General features: G+C 35.4%; 1 protein-coding gene across 1 annotated transcript; it reads right to left on the bottom strand.

The window, feature by feature from the left end:
- Positions 1-1,069: 1,069 nt before the first annotated feature.
- On the bottom strand, positions 1,070-22,462 carry LOC125680653 (endoplasmic reticulum transmembrane helix translocase-like). Its single transcript, XM_056153842.1, has 25 exons — positions 22,144-22,462; positions 21,784-21,873; positions 21,052-21,242; positions 20,302-20,530; positions 19,055-19,231; positions 17,602-17,731; positions 16,306-16,488; positions 15,888-16,025; positions 14,693-14,813; positions 13,006-13,157; positions 11,923-12,098; positions 10,402-10,512; positions 9,919-10,044; positions 9,290-9,395; positions 8,813-8,922; positions 7,574-7,666; positions 7,328-7,424; positions 6,243-6,313; positions 5,577-5,714; positions 4,228-4,345; positions 3,773-3,969; positions 3,049-3,191; positions 2,203-2,311; positions 1,843-1,986; positions 1,070-1,430 (listed from the first exon to the last, which is right to left on the bottom strand). The coding sequence occupies exons 1-25, from the start codon at positions 22,399-22,401 to the stop codon at positions 1,323-1,325; spliced, it is 3,516 nt and encodes a 1,171-aa protein (XP_056009817.1). The 5' UTR covers positions 22,402-22,462; the 3' UTR covers positions 1,070-1,322.
- Positions 22,463-24,761: the final 2,299 nt, after the last annotated feature.

Raw genomic sequence — 24,761 nt, 5'->3', positions numbered from 1 at the left:
AATCTTGGTTAGTGAGAATTTTTGCCTGTTCTACAATGTACCAGTAGAGTAATTCTAGGCCCATGGGCCTCTTGTTCCATATTTATAGAAAATAAAAACTTTTTCAGCTTTAAATAGTATATCATTTTTTTTTTATATTATACCCTGTGAATATATATCATATTCCTTCACATGTTATATTTCTATCAAACACAAAGTTTAATTAAACAAAGATTCTGCAAAAAACTGACATCACATGAGGGTGTAGAAATTTGAGTTTGAACCCCTGCATATGACCCCTGAAGTTTTGTTAAGGCCTTCATCCTTGTGGCATTTACCATACTCTCTGTTTCATAAATGAAGTTGAAAACAAAAACAATTATATATGTCTATCAACCTTTTTCTATAAACATTTCAATAGTTTCTGAAAATTATGAAGATATTAAAAAATTGATATGTGATTGTAACATACATTGTACTATGATCAGTGCAATATGTGTATACTGAAGTTCAAATTGAGCATGGGCAGTAACTGCTGATAGTGACCTTACTGTCTAGTATAGTTTGAGGTTTTAATCCTATAATGAAAGTGACCATGAAATTAAAATTTGTTGTACCCCTACCCCCAAAGATGCTACACTGAAATCTTGATAAAAATTGGCCATGCAGTTTTCAAGATGCAGTCCAGACTGTTAAAAAGTTAAGGATAGACACAGATTGCATTTGGTCACCTTGAGCTTTTGACTCAGTGGAGCTAAAACTCTTCATTGAAATATATTGTCACATGTTGGAGTTGAAAAGGCTTGAGGTGTCTTTAGTCAATTTTCTCATTTCCAACACACTTTCAATACTATTGATGATTTCATTGTGCGAGAAGAAAGTTTATAATCCTTATGAGGACTCCAACAGTATTGATGCAAGTTCCGGTTGATATCTTGGCAATGTACAGTTGAAAAATCGATATAAAGCTAGTGGTATCAGAAGCATTGAATGTCCACATTTATTGTACAGAAATCTACGGCAAGTTAACTGTGTCAAAGCCCACATTACTACGTCACCATCATACAAGAAAAACACAACACTTCAACAATTTCACCTTTTTGTAAGGATTTCTCCCTTTCTCTATTTATTGTCTACAACAATTACCAACATTCATTCATGACGTCCAACAACACAAATAAAATTATCTGAATATAAAACAGTACCAGACCTGACGAGTGCCTGGAAGATGAATTAGATGATCCTACTTGTATGTACTCTGTTTAGCTGGAATTAGTCATGCATGACGTCTGTTACCCATATTCACATAGAAACGCCTCATACACAGAAGTCAATAAATATCCTCATACACGTCGTAAACTCCCGCGTCCTAACAGAAAGGAACAGACTCGGTCAATGATGAATGATCCACAAATATCAGCAGCTAATATCTGTAGTACTGTGTTACGAAACTGAAATCATAAAAAGAAAATATAAAATAATCATACACTCTTTTAAGTATTTTAACCTCGGATATCTTGGAAGTTTTTTCTCAGTCCTATCAAGATCGAGATAACGCAGTTTGACTGTATCTTTTTTTTTATATGTATTTCGCCGACAAAACCAAAATGATCATTACCCTGTTTATTATAAACACAACACGTGACAACAGACATAAAAAAATAAGCACTCAATTCTTAATCATTGCATTTAAAAAGACAATTACCAGTATTAACAGAAATAGAATGTCTGTCATATACAATGTATATACCTTTGTTATTAGAAAAAATCTTGACATTTACATAAAGCATTCAAAGTTGAATTTTTGGCAGCATCTAAAACATCACAAATACACGGTACACCGTACACATATACACACTTTACCTCTGTTGGTAATGGAACTATTTCAAACTGATCTGCTATATCGGGTATTACACCACTAGCTAACCCTGTAATTGCGGTGCCAGAGAAAGCCAAGCTGTACAGCAATGGTTTGTTGTTAAATAAACTCTCCATGAATGGCTCCCCCTGTTAAAAATAAAAATAAATGTACACTTTTAATGAACTATTTTTGTAAGAATACCTGGTTTAGGCAAAAGTTCAAAACTGTCCGTTACTGTTATAAAAATGTATCTATTACTGTGCCATTCTTGCCTGTACTTTGATCTTGAGATAACTACTTTCATCTACTATCGTTAAGAATTACAGTACTTTTCCTGTATCAGTGATTACAGACTGACATACCTTGTAATTAACAGCAAATGTCGAGACTTGTAGAGCCATTGATATAATGTATACAGTTGAATTTAAAATGTTTGGAGCAAATTTTGCTTCTAAATCTAAAAATTCCTCCCTGCAAATATACATTACAAAACACTGAGTGGTCAATTTACAGATGAACATTAACAGCAACTTAATTATTGTACAGATAAACTTTATAAAACAATCAACTTATAAAACAAGAGCAACGCCAACGTGGCATAATACGCCCGTAGATTTTGCTCAAGGAAAACATATTTTAGTGGGATTCATATTTTAGTGAAGTTATAATATCCTGGAGCTTACGGCTCAGTTTGTATCCTGCCATCATGGTGACCAAATATACCAAGTTATAATATCCAGGAGCTTACGGTTCGGTTTGTATCCTGCCCACAAGGTTTTCCTAATAAGTGATACGACCTTGACCTTTGACCTTGAAAAACAATAGGCATCTTCCTCTCATCATGGTGATCAATATACCAAGTTATAATATCCTGGAGCTTACGGTTCGGTTTGTATCCTGCCCACAAGGTTTTCCTAATAAGTGATACTACGACCTTGACCTTTGACCTTGAAAAACAATAGGCATCTTCCTCTCATCATGGTGATTAAATGTACCAAGTTGTAAAGTCCTAGGGCTTATGGTTCAGTCTGTATCCTGCCCACAAGGTCAGGACAGACAGACGGACAGACAGACGGACGACGCCATACCATAATACGTCCCATCTTTGACGGGTGTATAAAAAACAAGAATCACATAACATACTTTTAAACAATCACAGTGTATTTGAAAATATAAATATCCCAGCATTCCTTGCAATGCGAGCTTACCTTGGAGGTGATAATGCCTTAGCACCTTGTACTAAGTAGACTAGACAACAAAAATGTACAGCAAACTGCAGCGTCACCGTCAGCAGGGTGTACAAATTGAAGATATTGGGTAGTGGCCTTGCTTTGGATAAAGTCTTCAAAGGCTGAAAGGTAATGTATTTCTATAACCTTTGCACTATATAGTCCCGGACTAACAAATATTTTATGTGACTGTCCACGTGACATACTGTAGACTCTTCCTGTATGACCATGGCCATCTTGTTATAGGCAATCTCTGTCTAAATGACCTTCAAAGGTTAATGGTCTCTATTCAAGTATGAGTTTTACAATATCTGCAACAGTCACAAACCAGACATGCTGTGACCTCGACTATTATTGAATGGCTTTGGTTGAAGGTAAATACATATCCTGCTGTCACAAAGAATAAATGGGCCAAGAATAAACTTCAAAATTGCAATTTCTTAAGGAGTTGTGGACCAGATGAGAAATCTACAGCACAGATGGACAGAAAACAAGGACCTGGGAATTCATATACCTCCCCTCAATATCTCATAACTATAACAATTCATACGAAAGGTCAAATTACAGTACAAACTAAATATGTTAAACAATGTTATTAATGATTATTTGCTGATGGGGAAAACTTAAATTGCTTCATTTGTACATATTCTTTATAAGGAAATACATACTGTTTATAAGGAAACAGTTCCAGAAAGAGGTTTACCTTTGATCTAGAAATAAACAAGAAACATCCAGCCAACAGCAGGCCCTGCATAGTGGCCTGACTGTCGCTGAACTTGATTCCATCTAAATATAGGACACTCTGGCTGTAGGCTAGGATCAAAGCATTTAAGGCAAGGATCTTGAACATCTGCAGGGTGGTCACAAGGGTACACCTGCCCTGCTTAATGATATGGCATACTGCAAATAGAAAATAGAAATAAAATATAAAGATCTAAACAATCAATTCTAGCTAAACTTTTGCTTATGATTTATGCATGTGGCCTAAACTCAGATACACCAAAAATGATGGCTCAACACTCTATAAGATACAAATATGATTGTCTATGTGAAAACATGTTTATAAACATTTAGAGAAAAAAAAACCAATTGTTTGCTTCCTAGTGTCAATTCATCAAATTTCTCAATCCCTAGGAATCCAAGGTCAGTAACTCTTACCACAAATGGTGGTGGACAGCTTTGAGGTGAATGGAGAGGCTATACTAGCATCTCCCAACTTCACTATCTGGGCTTTCTCTTCTTCCTCTATCTCCTTCAGCATATTGGCCAACTTTTTCTACCAAGAACCAAACACACTGTCACAAGTCTTGTACAGAAGCAGTCAAAATAATCATGACTTTTTAAAAGACTTTCATTTTTGTTTTTGGTACAGGTTTTAGCTTCATAAAACCTACAACTTGATCTGAACGTTACTTGGGAAACAACTATCTTTTCAATTGTTACTTACAGCCGTTAATGCTGATTTAACGGTTACAAATTGAGTTTTACTGGCAACACATTACTGAAGCCAGTAAAACAAATCTTTGTGACCAATAAAGCAGCATTAACAAAGCGCAAATAACAAAGGAGAAGATGTCTATTCCTATTCTAATGTAATTTCAACTCTGTGTCAGACAATTGAGTCACCATATTGTTCACTCTAGTGACCGTGGAGGAATACAAAAATAATTTGCAACTGTTAGTGGTGATTTAATAGTAAAAATCGCTAAAACGCATCAAAGATGCGTACGGACAGGTTGCAGTTTGGAAAATTATGCACGCTTGCATTCACGAAGTAAAAACATGCACGTATTTAATATAGTTTATAAGTATGAAGCTTTGAATGGCTGCAATAGGTATTTAGTGTGATAATGAATTTGATCTTTGGCCTTTGGATTTCAAATGCAACATGAATCTTGAATGTCATCAGGATTTGAAGTCTGATAAACATGTACCAGAAAGTACATGTATAAAAGTTGGAGGCAAGCTCAAATCTACAGTAAATTGTGAAAAAGAGACCTTGACTTTTGACCTTTTGACCTAAAAATAAATAGGAACCTTCCTCTTTTGGATGTGATCAAAATATGGAAATCTGACAATGACGCACCAAGTAGTATGAAAGTTAGAGACCGGTCAAGCTCAAATCTATGGCATTTAGTGAAAGTGACCATGACCTTTGACCTCTAAATATATAGGAACCTTCCTCTTTTGGATGTGAGCATGTTCTGTAAATCTCACAAAGATGCACCAAAAAGTATGAAAGTTAGAGACCGGACAAGCTAATTGTGGACGTCGCCCGCCCGGAAGCTCGCCCACCCGTCCAACTGGACGCCCATCCTTCACCAGTTTAAAAGCCGAGATTTGCTACGCAACTCGGCTAAAAAATATCAAGTTGTTATCCAATATGCAGAACACACACATGTTGAATTAGAATTTCCATTCTATTAATATACAGGTAAGAGACAAGGAAAAGTTAACAGTTGCTTATTCTTACAGGTGTTTGTGCCAGTAATGTCATTTTGTTTTACCTGAGATGGAGCTAAATTATCTCCTCTTGCCACAGCCCTGGCCTTAGCAGCACGGCCAGCAAATTTACCCGAACTTTTCATACCAGGGGGCATTACTCTGTCATTGGAAGAAGTAGTTTCGCCATCTGCAGAACTTCCCTGTCAAAACATGTACTATCTTAAAAATTGGCTACTCCTGATTTCTGTTTTATTTTCCAAATGATTCAGTGTTATGTTGAATAATACACATGCATGAATATTCAATATGTCTAATAATCATAACATGATTGAACAATACACATACATGAATATTCAATATGTCTAATAATCATAACATGATTGAACAATACACATACATGAATATTCAATATGTCTAATAATCATAACAAGATTGAACAATACATATCCATGAATATTCAATATGTCTAATAATCATAACATGATTGAACAATACACATACATGAATATTCAATATCTCTAATAATCATAACATAATTGAACAATACACATACATGAATATTCAATATGTCTAATAATCATAACAAGATTGAACAATACATATCCATGAATATTCAATATGTCTAATAATCATAACATGATTGAACAATACACATACATGAATATTCAATATCTCTAATAATCATAACATAATTGAACAAGTTTGTGAACTTAAGATTCAAAGTCTACCTCATCAGCCTTTTCCTTCTTTTTCCTTCTCTCCATTGGTCTCTCTGGGGCATTAGCAAGCAAAGCGACACCTAAAATCATTTTATCATTGTTTAAACACTGAAGGAATATGATCAACTCCTAAATTCACACAGATGGTGATTATGATTTCAGAATCCATTTGTTTTGTCCTTTGATAGAAAAGTCTGCATGAAATATTCATTGATAGAAACTACATGTATACGATATCCTAGAAAAAAATCACACCACTTTCACGTGAATTTTATACTGATTTCAAGAAATCATTTTTTATACATGTATTGAATAAAATATGCATTGAATGTTTAACATTTTCTTATTCACTGTGCTACATATTCAACAGATGTGCAGACAAATTAATATGACATAAATAAAATTTATCTACACATTATATAGGACAAGTATCACATAGAGCCTTGTTTGGCCCAGAGCATATCTAAAAATTCATTTTGTTTACAGATCTCTGACTATTACGTAATTTTCTCAATAGCTTGTACATTATGATGTCACAATAAACATCATTAAAGCCATTTTCGTAAATTTTCCTTCAAAGTAGCCAAAAATGTAAGACAATTTTCAAAATTCTGTATATAGTACAATCTGCACCTAAATTTTTATATACATATATGTTTATTGAGAGAACTGCTATTGATACTGCACATCATTATTTTTTGGTTTAATGGAGCTCATATTCAAATTCTTTGCATAATATGTTAAATAAAACATTTTCCCATCAAAATTAAATTTTCAGATTCACATGGCCTTGTTTTTTCATAAATGGCCTCCAATTAAGAAATGCTTTAATAACTAATTATACTATGAAGTCTCTACTGTTCATTACGCTTAAATTAGGCACAAATATGCATTGAATTTCTTATCACCTCATAGGGTGTAACAAAAAATAAATTCTGACACCAATCCTTAAATCTTAGATATGTACTTCAAACAGCATCACTTGTCACAGAAAATATACATGCAATATTCTAACATTGTGATTGGAATTATTTTCTGGTATGTATCGAGGTCAATCCTAAGAACTAGATACATGTATTAGAAGATGGTCTCACCGACGTGGGCATGTTTGAGAGCTCCTACATCATTGGTTCCATCTCCACACATTAGAGTGGTAAAGCCAAGCTCCTTCAGGGTGATTATAACAAATTCCTAAAATACAGTACAAAATACACATGCATTCAGGGGTATTATAATACTTATTTCTAAATTATAAATTTAAAATACATTTATGATGTTTTACACACTTCTTCTCCATTCTTTTGGACGGTGAAAGTTTTTCACATACTTGAAATGTTTACCTTTTGTTTGGGTGATACACGAGCAAAAACTCGAGCCGAGGGGAGCACAGTTCTCAGCAATTTTTTATCTTCAGATTGTAAATAAGATATGCCCTAAATATATATTAAAAAATCATCAATATATAGCAAGTATTCAGCAAAGAAGAGGTCTTGTCAATCCACAATTTTGGTGCCATGCACACACACACACAAATGTATGCACACACACATACAAGAGATACATTTTCAAGAGCGATATTCCTTTCATCTGCTGCAATTTGTGGCCATTTTCTTTAAAACATTATTCATAACATCATCAGACATTATGGAAATCACAATGAACAGACTTTTAATGATAGTATCTTTAACATTCCTTAACCAGAATAATAGATGGCATAAATCAAATTATGCTGTATCTATATGGGTATAACAAATGTGAACAAGAGGTACTGTGAGCAATGCTCACTAAGAATACCCCCCCTGCTTACCCCAATCTCCCAAAGGGTGTTGGTAATAGGTATAAACTACCTCTTTTCTGAGTGTAAAAAACAAATGGCATGACAAACCGAACCATATTGCTACTTCGATGTCCAGTGCACGTGACCTTTGACCTTTTGACCCCAAAATCGATAGGGAACATCTTCATCCCATGTGTAGTCCATATGTATGATATGGTGACTGTAGGTGGAAAGGATAACGCTTTAGAGCCCGGAAACCATATTGCTACTTCGATGTCCAGTGTGCTTGACCTTTGACCTTTTGACCCAAAAATCGATAGGGAACATCTTCATCCCATGGGTAGTCCATATGTAAGATATGGTGACTGTAGGTGGAAAGGATAACGCTATAGAGTCCGGAAACCATATTGCTACTTCGATGTCCAGTGCGTTTGACCTTTGACCTTTTGACCCCAAAATCGATAGGGAACATCTTCATCCCATGGGTAGTCCATATGTATGATATGGTGACTGTAAGTGGAAAGGATAACTCTTTAGAGCCCGGAAACCAGATTGCTACTTCGATGTTCAGTGCGCTTGACCTTTGACCTCAAAATTGATAGGGAACATCTTCATCCCAAGGGTAGTCCATATATATGATATGGTGACGGTAGGTGGAAAGGAAAATGCTTTAGAGCCCGGAAACCATTGCATCTACAGACGGACGGACGGACAGACAGACGGACAACCCGATTCCAGTATACCCCCCCACAACTTGTTGCGGGGGGTATAATAATTTTAAAAAAATTGTCTGTGTGCTTACATCTCCAGTGATACAGAGGTCGTATTTGGAGAGGACCTCCGACCGCAGGTTCTTCTGTTTGAGGGGTAGGAGGATTTTGTCATTTATAGACTGCCAGTGCCATGAATCATCTGTTGTCACAAAACAAAGCTACAGTACTGATATTCAGAACAAATCAATAAAAGTTCTAAAACTACAAATGATATCAACATTACAGTACTGATATTCAGAACAAATCAATAAAAGTTCTAAAACTACAAATGATATCAACATTAAATCAAGTGTACCCTACAGATATTTCAATAATTAGACTCAATTCTTAAGAATCAACTCCCCCTACACCACTACTAATTCATAAATGCAGCCTACATGATTGGCTTCTCTAAAATCAGCTTGATCTACAGACCCAAATGATTACGAAGTCGTCTTTAAAATCAACTCCACAACTCGATCTACAAACCCATATGATTAAGCTTCTTTAAAATCAACTTCACATACCTAAATGATTAGGCTTCTCTAGAATCAGCATTTCTTTTCTGGTCATTCGGAGTTCTTTGGCAACATGGCAGGCTGTCAGTGGATTGTCTCCTGTTATCATGACAATCTGTAACAACAAACATTATATCATAACAAATCTAAAATGAACAGATGATGATGTCATATTTAATAGTACACAGTTTTATATGAAACACTCTAATTATAACAAGATGTGTTTGTGAAACACTGATGCCCCCGGAGTACAACAAAGTGGAACTGCAAGATGTAAGACATTGTAGTTTCGTTTGAAAATTTTCAAAAACTAGGTCAATGTCAAGGCCACAAGGTCAACAAAACTGGTATCATTGGGAAAGTCTTCTCACAAAATATGCACATGCTTAATATAAAAACAGTACTTCTTACAATTTGAAAGATATATATATACAGAGAAATTATAGCTGCAAAATTGATTAAGGGAATAAATATGACTTCCCTAAAACTGAGATTTTCTTATTTCTAAACATTCAAGCTCTTTATAATAATACTTTATTACAAAGTTTTATGAAGTACATGTATATGGTAAGGGATTTAATACTTTTCTTTATATCAATATTTCTTTAAAAATCAAGTTTTTTTTTAGTGATCCTTACATGATGAGAGGCCTGAATGATTTCCTTGACGACGGCTTTGGAGTCCGATTTCAGGGGGCAGGAGATAATGACAAAGCCACAAAAGTGAAGGTCCTTCTCCACCTCTTCACGGGACATTTCTCTCACCTGCAAAGACGTAAAGTCAGTTTGAAAACAGGAATAATACAGTGTGGAGCATCCCCTTAAGAGTTATACATATGTAAGTGAAAGGATGACAGCAACTCTGATCACTTTAGAGAAAGGCAGCTGTTGAATTTTTAACATAAAAAATACATCAGGAATTGTCCATAGTACTGAAAATAGAGTTCAGAAATGGACTATGATTGGATGCATCTAATCCTTTTAAACTTTCTAAGATTAGTGCTTTTGATGAAATATTTTCTAAAAATTTACACCACACTTCAATTCAGGTCAGAGTCATCAGCAGTAGCAACTGGAATTAAAGTCTGAATTGAGGATATCTGAATGATACAAGACTCTCACCTGTTGATGGGATAGGTTTCCTAGCTTCCTACAGCCAAGGGCCAGAACTCTAGCCCCTCTCCTTGACATCTCCATGTACACATCATCATAGTCAGCTGGCATCTCTTTAAACTAAAAGTAAATGACACCATCAAAATCAATTTTTAAAAAAAAAAATTCACATTATAAAATACTAAAACAAGAGCACTGCTAAGCAAAGCATACTCTTATGATATGAAAAATATATATACATACATGAATGCATTAGTAAAGCATAAAAGTGCAATGAGGCTAAATGATTTTGAGGAAAATCAGGACAGATTAGTCCAAATCTGTTCAAGCATTTCAGAGTAAGTATCTTGTAGAAACTTTCTCCCTCACACAAGAGAGTAAGATTGTGTCACAGAATGATATATCAGAGACACACAGATAGATAATAAACATTTAGTTAATGCATTTAAAAGTCCATGGTTTGTGACCACTACAACAAGTCATTAGCACGAGCTATATACTGCCATGTTCTAAAAATAATATTGATGTTTTAAGAAAGGTTGTCATATGACTTTCTGTTGACAAATATCACATTAGATTCTAAAACGCAAAATAATGAACGCCTCAAGATTTAGTATGCTAACATTTAGCTATATGGCAAAATACACACAAACTTCATGATGAAGTCATTAAAACGTGAGTTGTCAAAATTAAGGAAGTCAAAAATTTTAAACTTGTGTACTGTTTAGACATGTTTAAATTCAAGTTGGAAAATATTATGCAATTCCAGAAGATTTATGTACAATATCGTTAAATAAAATGCCAAAAGACAAAGTTAGCTCACCAAATTACATGTACTTTCATAATGTTGGATCGAAAGTCACATATCAAAAGGAAAGGAAAGCACAAGTCAATAGTTAACATGTTCATTTATTACTTTGTATTGTTAGTTCGCACATAAATTCAGTCGTAATTATTATTGTACGAATCAAAATTCTGAGAAATATTTCATGAATGACCTTGAAAATCAACAGGGTTCTTCCTAATTCAATGCCAAATCATGCAAACTGTGACCATTGTTAGTTTTATGGTTCTCTTTGAATCTTGCCCACAAGCTTTCACACAGCCAGACACACACATTAGCAATGCTATATCCCCTTCACAACTCGTTGTGTGAGGGGATAATTAGAGGTGATTACATTTTTTTTTAAGTCTAAGTGAGTTCCTGGGATCTTCCGTAAAATTCAGATTTGCAAACAAAGATTCCAATTTCTGAGAGGAAATATATCTGTATCTTCTAAAATTCATAAAACCTACTTAGGAGGAAATAAATCTGTGCATCTCCTAAAACTATAAAAACCTATACAGCCTTGTTATATGCAGTTAAATTTGATATTATATATATAGTATCACTTGAAAATCTCACGAGTGCCTTAAAAATTACGATACAGAGCCTGTTGAATACCTAAGGCATCAACCTTTGGAAATGTGCTACAAATCATACGTTACAAGATATGGATCCTATCTAATCATATATTTGTGTAATCTCACCATAGGTTTGAGAGTCTCTGGTGCTCCTTTAACAGTAGCTATGTACTCGGTTTCTACAGAGCCTGGGGCTGTGTGCCCTGCAATAACTGACATTCTCTTCAGGGCACTGGCAAAATGAAAGCGATGATAAATCTTTAAGCCATGGGTCTTCCTTTTCTGTGGTACAACTGACTCTCCTGAAAAAGGGTTTCTAACAACTGAATTTCTTATTTAGATATCAATAATTTTGATCAAGATGAACCTCATGAGCATTAAACACATATGAGTTGTATTGAATACTGAGAAAAGTTTCCCCAGCATTATCTGCATTAACTGAAATACGATATTGCCATTTCAAAATTTACTCTATCACATTTTGCTTCATAAAAGTTATAATCTCATATGATATTCACCCTACTTTAGACTTGCCAAAATACAACCTGGACAAAACAATAGAAACAAGAGGTACTGTGAGCAATGCTCACTAAGAATACCCCCCGCTTACCCCAATCTCCCAAAGGGTGTTGGTAATAGGTATAAACTACCTCTTTTCTGAGTGTAAAAAACAAATAGCATGAAAAACCGAACCATATTGCTACTTCGATGTCCAGTGCGTGTGACCTTTGACCTTTTGACCCCAAAATCGATAGGGAACATCTTCATCCCATGGGTAGTCCATATGTAAGATATGGTGACTGTAGGTGGAAAGGATAACGCTTTAGAGCCCGGAAACCATATTGCTACTTCAATGTCCAGTGTGCTTGACCTTTGACCTTTTGACCCCAAAACCGATAGGGAACATCTTCATCCCATGGGTAGTCCATATATATGATATGGTGACGGTAGGTGGAAAGGATAATGCTTTAGAGTCCGGAAACCATTGTGTCTACAGACGGACGGACGGACAGACGGACAACCCGATTCCAGTATACCCCCCCACAACTTGTTGCGGGGGGTATAATTATACGGTGGCAAAAATATTCCCAGCAAAGCGTGTCTTTTAACACTTCACCGCTTTTTGATTTTGAAGTTGTGTAAATATCTTGTATGTACCTATTAAAGCTTCCTGTACTTAATCATTAATATATTAAACATTGTCCTGACCTTTAGTAAGGTTCCATTCCACCGCTTTAAGTGTTGCCTTCTCCAGAGGATCCCCAACCAATTCATCATCCAAGTGCACCAGAGCATGACAAGTAGCCAAGACATGGGCTGTCTCAATGGGGGCTTCAGTTGCTGATATCATCTCTTTTCCACTGAAATTCATTTTATACATGTATATGTATTTTATTTGATTAAAAATGTTTCTTATCTAATAATGTATCCATTTGCATTATTCCTTTCTTATAACAACATACAAAAAACAAAATGGATTTAATTTCAAAATAAGTTTTGGGAGGTCAAAGGTCATAACATTAACACAAAGCAGGGGCATCAATACAGAACTTTCGGGATGTGCCGGAACGACAGATTATATTTGACGTTTATACACCACCGTCACGTGATAATAACCAACTATAGGACAAAGTTGACATTGATAGAAATGGTGTTTCGCTAGCAGACGGTCCGTAAAGAGCTAAGCGCAGTCCTATGATGATGATCCAAGTCACTATTGGTGCTTAGTACCTTGGTGTAAATTAGATGGAAGGGGAAAGGTGCATTTAGACGTGTATCATTGGATGCAAGACGTGAAGTTTCACCAATATCCTCAAGATCCTCCCTAGATTTATTTCCCTCGCCAACATAATTTAATCAAATGCATTTTCTTATAAAATGGTTGTAGTGATTCCTTTCTTTCAAAGATAGCATTTAAATGCAGGAATTTGATAGCAATTGAAGTATTCCATGCTTGTTTACTTAGTTGTTATTGTAAAAGTGACATGCCCTACAAATTACATGTACGTTCAATGTGCGAAAAAAGTCAGAGTGGATCCGTATCTCGAAAGTCCCGTATTAAAAACAAACATACAATCAGGGTGTAAAAAGAATCTATCAGTAGCCTAGAAAGGAATGCTAACTCATTATTTTGCTAAACAAAGCCCCAGCAACACATTAGCTAGGTCTAGTTGTGGAAAGAGGTGTGTCACATTCAAAAGTTTTAAACATTCAAATCTTCAATTGAGCCCCCTTTTACCTCGTCCCATGTACAGTCATTCATAAACATGCTCTTTTGGAATGATTATGACAAAATTCCTCAGTCCAAAACTTCTAAAACTGCATAGGTTCAGTACAGATCTATTAATTAACACAGACATAGGTCAAATGGCAATAAACTTTGTCTCTGGAGTCACCGTGGCAACACCTGGGTATGGTATCAGCTCTCAAGACATTTGAGCTAAAAATGATTTAAGTCCATACAAAAACCCCAGGGCCAGAAATACTGTTATCACATCTAGTTCTTTTCATAAACTATTCTCATATTTCATACTACATGTACTAGTATTTAGTACACTTGTACTGGTTACTACCCCTGTACAGTTCAGTATTTAGTACACTTGTACTGGTTAGTACCCCTGTGCAGTTCAGTATTTAGTACACTTGTACTGGTTAGTACCCCTGTACAGTTCAGTATTTAGTACACTTGTACTGGTTAGTACTCCTGTGCAGTGCAGTATTTAGTACACTTGTACTGGTTACTACCCCTGTACAGTTCAGTATTTAGTACACTTGTACTGGTTAGTACCCCTGTGCAGTTCAGTATTTAGTACACTTGTACTGGTTAGTACCCCTGTGCAGTTCAGTATTTAGTACACTTGTACTGGTTAGTTCCCCTGTACAGTTCATTATTTACTTGAGACCAGTGATTCCCTCCACTACTAAGTCATCTGCAGTCAGTGTCCCAGTTTTGTCGAAGCAGCAGATGTCCACTTTACCAGCAAAAGGTATTCTGAAGGGCTCTGTACAGTACACATCTGAAAATCAACACAACAGCTCCATTCTATTCTCTCCTTTTTAGTAATTCCTGTTTATTCAATTCTTGAAGAAAATGAATCAGTAAACAAGAAATGACTTAGAAACATATATACCACCTATGTGGCAATATTAAGATGGATTAACTTTAAATTTATAATGTCTGTAATGATAGTGAAAATGATGGGTTATCTACTAGTCAGGGACAACACAATACTAAGTCTGATCTCTACCAGGCAAAGGGTTCTAATGATACATGTAATAAGCAGTATTTCTTTATATATCTGAAGTAAAGTGAGTTAAGAACTTGTGAGATTCAAAATTAAATGGAGCCATAATACCATAAGATATTTGGCCATGGAGGTCATCTATTTTTCAGAGGGTACCAGTATACCAAATTTGATGTCTGTCATACAAAGGGTTCAGAGGATATTGAGCAGACAATATTCTTAAATGTCCAAAGTAGTCTGACCCTTGCCCTTGTGACCTCAAAATTAATGGGATTTGTTTACTTCTTAGAACCAGTGTACTAAGTTTGATGTCTGTCAAGCCATGGGTTCTCAAGATATTGAGTGGACAATACCTTCCATGTCCCTTTGATCCTTGACCTTGCAACCTCAAAATCAATAGAGGTTATCTATTCCTTAGGTAGAACAAGTGTACCAAGCTTGATGTCTGTCAAGCAAAGGGCTCTCAATATATTGAGCAGGCAATATCTTACTATGTCCAGTTGGCACTTGACCTTTGACCTTATGACCTCCAAATCAATCAGGGATATCTACTTCTTATGGGAAACCAGTGTACTAAGTTTGATGTTTGTCAAGTGAAGGGTTCTCAAGATATTGAGAAGATAATATTTTCCTATTTTCCAGTAGATTGACCCTTGACCTATAACCTTGTGACCTCAAAATCAAGGTCACCTATCTTTAGGAGAAACCAGTGAAACAAGTTTCCTGTCTGTCAAGCAAAGGGTTCTTGAGATATTGAGTGCACAACACTTGGTCTACCAACTGAATAAAAAGTTGAGTTCTTTAAATTTTCTGTATTCACTGAGCGATATTAACTAAGAAACTTACAAAGTTTGGTTAAAGCCAGGAGACTGGTATTAACAGCCAGCGACAACTCTATTGGCAGCTCTGGTGGCACAACAGACGTTAGGATCAGTGTACATTCCAAAAACAACTTGTAGCGGTTCCTCTTGGGATCTTTTGTTCCTGGTACAAGTAAATTACCGATACACAATTCAATATCTGATTCTTATCAACCACTGTTTAAACATAATGTATCAGTTGATTTGTAAGAAGTGAAGATCTTGATACACATACCAGTACATTTATTATGTATATTAAACACTCTGAACAATTCAACTTTATAAAAACAGTCCAAGCTTTTATTTCCAAAAAAAAAAAGCATAAAAGACTCAAGGCTGATTTACATGTATAATGTATGGCAATTCCTGTGAAGATATACAGAGGATTTAAATGAGATACAAACCTTCAATCCACACATAGGAGGCCGCACTGACAGCGAATATTAAGAGGAACAGAATAAAGCAGAAAGTCTCCAGATTGTTGGCTGTCACTCTCTTCACTCCAAACAGAATGGTTTTTAATAGTTTGCCTTGTGACGTACCAAAGCTGTGTCTAAGGACATATGCCACACATCCATTGTCTGTAGCTAAATTCAAAACATATTGTATACAATATAAAAAACAAAGTATAAAAAACAAAGTATAAAAAAAAAAGTCAAAATTACTTTTTACTGCAAGTGAAAATCACTCATATGACAAGATGAAACATAAGTATTGAAATAAATTGGAATTTCTCTTTGACCTTCTACATGGTTTCATGGGTACTAACTACTGTATACTAATACTAACCAAGGCAGAATGCATTGACAAGTAGTGCTCCTATTTTACTGGGTGGTGTGTGTTGAACTATCTTGTTTTACCTTTCAGTCCTGGTCCTATTTTACTGGGTGGTGTGTGTTGAACTATCTTGTTTTACGTTTCAGTCCTGGTCCCGTTTTACTGGGTGGCGTGTGTTGAACTATCTGGTCTTACCTTTCAGTCCTGGTCCCATTTTACTAGGTGGTGTGTGTTGAACTATCTTGTTTTACCTTTCAGTCCTGGTCCCGTTTTACTGGGTGGCGTGTGTTGAACTATCTTGGTCTTACCTTTCAGTCCTGGTCCCGTTTTACTGGGTGGTGTGTGTTGAACTATCTTGTCTTACCTTTCAGTCCTGGTCCCGTTTTACTGGGTGGCCTGTGTTGAACTATCTTGTCTTACCTTTCAGTCCTGGTCCCGTTTTACTGGGTGGCCTGTGTTGAACTATCTTGCCTTACCTTTCAGTCCTGGTCCTGTTTTACTGGGTGGTGTGTGTTGAACTATCTTGTCTTACCTTTCAGTCCTGGTCCCGTTTTACTGGGTGGTGTGTGTTGAACTATCTTGCCTACCTTTCAGTCCTGGTCCCGTTTTACAGGGTGGTGTGTGTTGAACTATCTTGCCTTACCTTTCAGTCCTGGTCCTGTTTTACTGGGTGGCCTGTGTTGAACTATCTTGCCTTACCTTTCAGTCCTGGTCCTGTTTTACTGGGTGGCGTGTGTTGAACTATCTTGTCTTACCTTTCAGTCCTGGTCTCGTTTTACAGGGTGGTGTGTGTTGAACTATCTTGTCTTACCTTTCAGTCCTGGTCTCGTTTTACAGGGTGGTGTGTGTTGAACTATCTTGTCTTACCTTTCAGTCCTGGTCCTATTTTACTGGGTGGCCTGTGTTGCACCACCTTGTCTTACCTTTCAGTCCTGGTCCTGTTTTACTGGGTGGTGTGTGTTGCACCACCTTGGTTCCTCCAAACAACACATGTAGTTTCCCATCTGAATCCATGTCAAGGACATGATGACTTTCTAAATTTTCCATAGGTTCCTGAAATAACCCAAGAACTCGAGTGTTTCGATCATCATTTCATTCAAAGAGCAGATTTAAAATACAAGGTTGTTTACACTGAAATTTAGAATACACGGATGTACATTTAGTAATGCATTATAAATACACTGGAATGCGAGTTTCAGTAATAAAATTGCTCCAGTTTTTATGTCTGACATCATTACCATTGTACTGACAGATCAACAATAAACACTACCAAATTTACAAAATGCTTTCAAGCATACAATATCTGTTTGCAAGTATCCTGAGAGTATAATTGTTTTTTATTTCCTATTTAGCTTGTTCGACAGGTTCTGGTTGGTTAACAAGCCTGGTGTAACCATACACCCTGCTAAAGCCAGAAGTAAATAAAGTAATGTCACAATGCAATGTGTATCTACAAACAAGTAAATATTAGTGATGTCACAATGCAATGTGTATCTACAAACAAGTAAATAAAGTGATGTCACAATGCAATGTGTGTCTACAAACAAGTAAATAAAGTGATGTTACAATGCAATGTGTATCTACAAACAAAGAAAAACAAAACGATGTTTGTTTCATAGAATGTATTTGTAATGATTCAATGTTCTTGGACGTCACATCATTTACCCCTGGTTTGTAAAACACCTAAAATATCTGACAAGAATATCCTTACTTTAATCACTAAATGATTACATGCAATATCATTTGGTTACATAGGAATTAAATTTGTTATCCAGGTCCAATCAAGAGTGTACAGAGAATCATCCCACTGTGTATTCCACACACTCTGCAAACTGTGGCCTCAGGGTGTATGAAATACAACCTGGGTAAATCCTTGTACACCCTTGATTGGACCTGGATTACTTCTAAGTTAAGTTGAATTTTTATCAAGAAAAAGATTTGTTTGTGAAACATTGATGCCCTCATATGAGAGCACAGTAATTCTGGTACCCAAAGAAAGGTCTTGTTAAAAGGGACAAACATGTGAAATATGAATGTCCTATCACCAACCATTCAAAAGTTTAGCCAAGGTTAAAGTTTTTTTTTAAAATAAGTCAAACCTCTAGGTCAAGGTAAAAAAATTTGGTACCAAAAGAAAGGTTTCGTCACAAGGAATACACAAATGAAATATGAAAGTCCTATCACCATCCATTTAAAAGTTATGGCTAAGGTTAAAGTTTTTGACGACAAAAAGACAGGTCGACCAAAAACTATATATCCCCAATTACAAGGGCATATAAAAAAGGAACAGCATAGGAATATTGCTTACAAAACATTAGTAATGTACATAGTGGTAATTGGTTGCAATACAAAATAGAAACCCGTACACAAACAAACCTTCATGACTGGAACAGACTCGCCTGTCAGCATCGATTCGTCTACAATACATGGTCCCCGCAACAGCAACAGGTCACACGGCACGAGACGATCATCCTGCGATCTTCCAATGGACACTAAGTCACCAGGGATAAGTTCGTTACTTAACACGGGTCTCCACTTTCTGTTCCTGTATACCTACGTGTGTTACAAAAAGATTACCACTGTAAAAGACCTGCAACTGATGTTCAAAAGTATGAGTCATATGTAGTATTGTCATAATTTCAGTTATAAGACTATCAACCTAGATGAATTACCCCCTTACTAAACAGATGTAAAGAGACTTTTGCATTATTTGGGTAGCTGCGAGACATGACTGATCTTGATACAGAACAGCAACTCAGCTCTCTTGACACTTTGTGACAGGGCAATTACAGTTTCTAGATATACAAAACCAATTGATTCAGTCTGAGGAGTTATGTTGTTACAGCACTCCCTAACATTCACTGCTTATAACGGATACTTCAGATACAGTGAAACTTCTCTAAACCGGCCGGCTCTCGGACAGAGAAAAACGGCCGGTTTGGAGGGATGGCCGGTTAACCAAGAATTTAGCACTTAGAGACAATTTATCTCAATATTCACAAAGTAGGTACTGTTCCCTTTCTTCTGGTGGTCTATGATCAATTATCGGCGGAGATCAAATTAGTCCGCTTGTACCTACAGGTACATGTGTAATTAACACAAAATATTCTCACTGAAATCATCTAATTTTAAACTGAAAGTCTATAACAGGATTCCGATACATAAAGAAAACACAGAGGCATATTGGAATTCCTCTTACCTTATAAAATCCCTGTTTACATGCATCGCTTATATCATTAACAAATTTGTTTTGACGTTTTTAAAAGTACAGAAGTAAATATGAAATTTTGATTTGAATATTTCTTTAATAGGAATTTTAAGTCTATGGAAACCAAGAAAATTAAGTTATCTTTTAATAATTATCATTAACAGTCATGGGTTTGTTTTCTTTATTAACTAACGCTAAGCACAACAATAAGAGACCTATTCATGACTGCACTAAGTACTAGTACCACCTATTACCATCAATTGCACCAAATTTGCATGCTCTAAAATAGATTAACATTTTTTATGTTGAAGTATACAAGATGTGTGCAATCTGGTTTGTCCAGCATACATGTCATTTTAAGAAATTTAAAATCTTCACAATCACTATCAACATTTTACATGAATGTACAATGTACCTGAATTAAATATGGTTTGTTTCCCATTTTCCTAATTTCTGCCATATTTCTTAACTGTTGCTGCACAAGTGTGGCTTCAAATGCAACCAGCATGAATAATGTGAAGATACTGTAATACCAGTATTCATCTAGACACCACAGTCCAACACAGAAGACTTGGAACACAAAGAATGGTGCTGTAGCCCTCTCCTTAAACAGTTCCATGAATTGTGGAATGTCCATCTCCATACTGGAAATTAAAATATCAGGAAAATTAGTAACCTTCAAAGGGTAAAGGATTAAGTGCAAGTGCAAAGTATATGTTGATTATTGATTATGACATATGTCATTCAAAGAAATGTAATTTCTCTGAGAAAGACATGAAACACACACATAAAATATATATATAATTTTTTTTGTGCTAAATTCCACATTCATATTCCAATATCACTAAAAGTTACTCAAGGAAATACAACATTTGGTGTAAAAAAAAAACCAAAACCAAAACCAAATTGTGTGTACATTATTTTTGGCAGAAAGCCCAAAAGAATTAGCTCTTAACAACTGGATATGAATTTGACTACATAAAGTACTAATATTGTTCTATAAATTGTAAATCAAATCTAGGCTCTTGGCTTTACTTCAGAAACAAAAACTTTATAAGTGAAACAAGAGACCAAACACCACATGCACAAGATGATAAGTCAAACCATTATTATGTATATTCTTCTGTACACTAACAAAAATCAGTTCCATTTTTTAATGTCATACATATTTTTTCCAAATTTCTTCTCAGCCTGTTTGAAGTCCCCCTCGTCTTGGTAACCTTTCCAGTCCATGTAATGGCTGACTGGGAAGTCCACTGGAAACTGGGCAGACACAAACTGTTTCTTCTCCTCTCTGTCATACATGTAACGAGTCTTTTGGAAGACAAACCAAATATCAGGAGCTTTTCCATCTACCTGTGAAACAGATACCAGAAGCAAAAAACCATAAATGTAAAGGAAAACAAAATCAGGTAATTAAATATATCAAAAACTTATTTTTACTGTATGCAGGGTTATTTTTGCCCCTTTGCACTTGTAAACAGTTTCACTCCGTTTTGAATTCACTTAGACACAGTTGTGTTAGAAGAGAGATAATCAAATAATAGAATTTAACCCAGTCTTAAATTTGCCTACTGATGAGGGTGAAAGGGGCAAAAACAGAATGGGGACTCATCTTGACAAAATCCTACAGAGAACCCTAACAATCCATACACTTACAAACTACTGCAAGTAAAACTTATCAGTATGAACAGCTGCCTCACAGACTTGGACCTCATTGTTTCAATTCTGATGATTGTTTAGTAAAGGTATAGACATAAAACATCAAAATTTCAATTTAAACTAGATTGAAGTTTCTGCAAAAATGCACACTTTTGAAGTGCACCTCGATTTTTGCCAGTTTTGATGGCTGTCCTTTTGAATAATGTACATGGGTCTTTATTTGGACATGTCTCACCTTTTCTCTGTGCAACTTGATAAATTCTGTTGATCCATTATTTGGGGTTGGTTTAACTTTCAACCATTCAGCATCCTCGGGATGTTTTACCTACACAAGATATAGTTTTTAAATACATATAAGATGACAAGAAATGATGAAAAAACATAATTCGTCACTTTCAAGTAATTCAAAATTTCAGGTAAGCTATGATAATATATGTAAGAAATGTCAAATGCAAGTGTATATCTGTACAATGTCATTATTTCGAGTAAATTCGAGCTACATCTACCAGCTGTTTAGAGAACCTTTGAAGCACCACCTAAAATAAGACCTGATCTCCAAACTACCACTAACATTTTATACAGTAAATATAATTACCTTAGAACATGTCATCAAACACCGCAAATCCACTGACCATACACAAAATAGCATCGCCAAAATCTGCAGAAGAGCTATACCAACCAGCACAATAAGACCGGCTTCGAAATAGTTTTCCGTGCCATAAACAACTGTCCAGCAGTAGAACCAGATAAAGTAGAGTATACAGAATGGTCCAATCGTTCCATGTAAGTATAGGGGTCTTAGATTATGAAAACTTATCTTTTGAATATCATCACTCACAGCCTGACCAGCCATGGTGCTGAAAACAAATCTACGTCAATTTGACGCTTACGTGTACATAAAAGTAAGAACCACGAGTCCGATAACTAAATATATTACACTCCCTTTTATTTTCCATCAAACACAAATGCTGAAACAAGAGACGATCATATATTATACATGTTAAACCAACATATACTCAGATAACTTAGGCACATACAATCAGACATACTGTCAAAATAACAAAAGAAATGACATAACAAAAAGAAAATTTAAAAAAAATTATGATTATGGCTCAATGACTATAGCATATATTTATAAGACATATTCATACGGTTCATAAAGTCCATGAATTTGTTTTCTCTTCATAAAGCATCTATCTGAATAGTTACACAAACGTTTTGTAATATTCTAATCACATAGGTTAACAATTTCTTTAATGGGATCAGTACCACGGTATAATTTATCACCAAAAATATCATAATATTGAAATCGAAGTTTGTCATACACAGGACAGTAAAGTATAAAATGTTTTTCGTTTTCAACAAATAATTTACAAGCATAGCATCGGCCTATACGTTTTTCCTTTGGGATTATTGGTTTACAATATCTACCTGTTTCAATAAATAGTGAATGTGCACTTATTCTTAATTTTGTTAGCTGTGATCTTTCACACTTTTTCTGAAAAGGGAAACTTAAAGTAATTCTGCAATTCATATTCATTACTATTTAAGATTTTACTATAGAAATAAAGTTTTCCCGAGTTAGATAAGGAGATTTTGTTCATTTGTTCGTAGGTCTTGTCAGCAAAAGTTTTATCAAGCATACACCTAAACTCCTTATGAAAAATATTTAAAGAAGTCAAGTTAAGTTTATGTTGAAGATTGAAAATCTTGCTTTGCCATGAATTATAGCTCTTTTTCAAAGCTAATTCTTTGTCTTCTTTAAAGGCTGATACTAAAGGTGCATTGTTATATGTGGTACTTGATTCCATATCTCGTAATCTGATATAATATTTAAACATGTTTTCATAACATAAGTAGTAGAGTGGATAAGAACCCAATTCAGCATTGACTGCTAAATTTGATGCTTTTCTATGTACACCTAGAATATCTTTGAGAATATGATTTGGTGATGTTTTTTTTTTTTTCAAATGGAAAACATTCTGAGGATTTAATATCTAATTTATAGTCTGTAATCCATATTTCAGATCAATGTTATAATTGGTACAATCATTGATTGGTATAATTTAAGTAAAACTTGGACTGAAAGATTGTTGAATAAATAACAATAAATAGCAAATAAATCGGAAAGATTGGGTGACCCCCCACCTTCCACCCCAAACACACGCACTTTTTTAATAGTAGTAGTGAATGAGAGGAATGTAAGCTTGAAATATGCGAATGAACAAAAAAATTCTGAGTCAGTTAGTTATAGTAGAAGACTGTAATAACAACCCCCCCCACCCCCCACCCCCCCCCCCCCCCAACCGACTCCCCGAATTAAGATTTTGAAGATCGGGTAAAACCTTTTCTTTTTATTTGCTTGTGGGCCTAAATATATAACCCAAGCATCGATTTTACTTTTAGTTGCGCCCCCTCCCCTTCCCCCTTGGAAAAACGATGATCGGTGCTTGTAACCGAAGTTATCACTAAATAAACAGTAGCTGACGATATTTTTCAAATCAAATGCCGATTGCATCAGTGAAATAATTCATATTATGTATATCAACAGATCTTTAATTCTGCACGAAATAATTCATTTGTTGAGTTGACATGTATATATGTTGATTTTGTATTCAATGCATACCACGTGCACAACTTGACTGTGTATTGAAACAGGTAGGGAAAACTCCAGGAAACCTAACCAAAAAAAAAAAATGTTTGGCATTTGTTGGGGGGGGGGGGGTGACCATAATATATTCTTAGAGATCCAAGAACGGGTTATATACGTTTTGTATGAAGATTATGATAGCTGCCGTGAGAGATAATTATTAAGAACATTTAAATCAAGAACAAACAGAAAAAATACACGTAGAACTATTGCCTTGGAAACTTCGAAATTATATACGCATAAAAAATGCGCAGTCTTTTTTACGGGATTCATGATCTTATTAAGACAATTCATATGATTTTAGATATCCTATCAGTGCAGACATACATGTACCAAGATGGGGAGAGTTTGTAGTCCTTCGTCTAGGAGTGACTGTCTTTATGTTTTGTTTTTGTTTGGTTTCCTTTTTATTCCCTATAGATACATTGTATTACGGCTGTTCTCATCTCTGTCTTCTGTTTGCGTCTTTTCTGTCTTCTTTTTGTGTTCCTTACTACTTCCCCGTGTGGCTTTTAAATAATGGGAATTTTATTACTTTTTCTTAACAACTTTATATTGAGCTG

This window comes from Ostrea edulis, chromosome 2, assembly GCF_947568905.1.
Source record: "Ostrea edulis chromosome 2, xbOstEdul1.1, whole genome shotgun sequence".
Classification (NCBI taxonomy): Eukaryota; Metazoa; Mollusca; class Bivalvia; order Ostreida; family Ostreidae; genus Ostrea; species Ostrea edulis.
The sequence above is the reverse complement of the archived record's forward strand: the minus strand, read 5'-3'. Positions and strand labels throughout refer to the sequence as shown.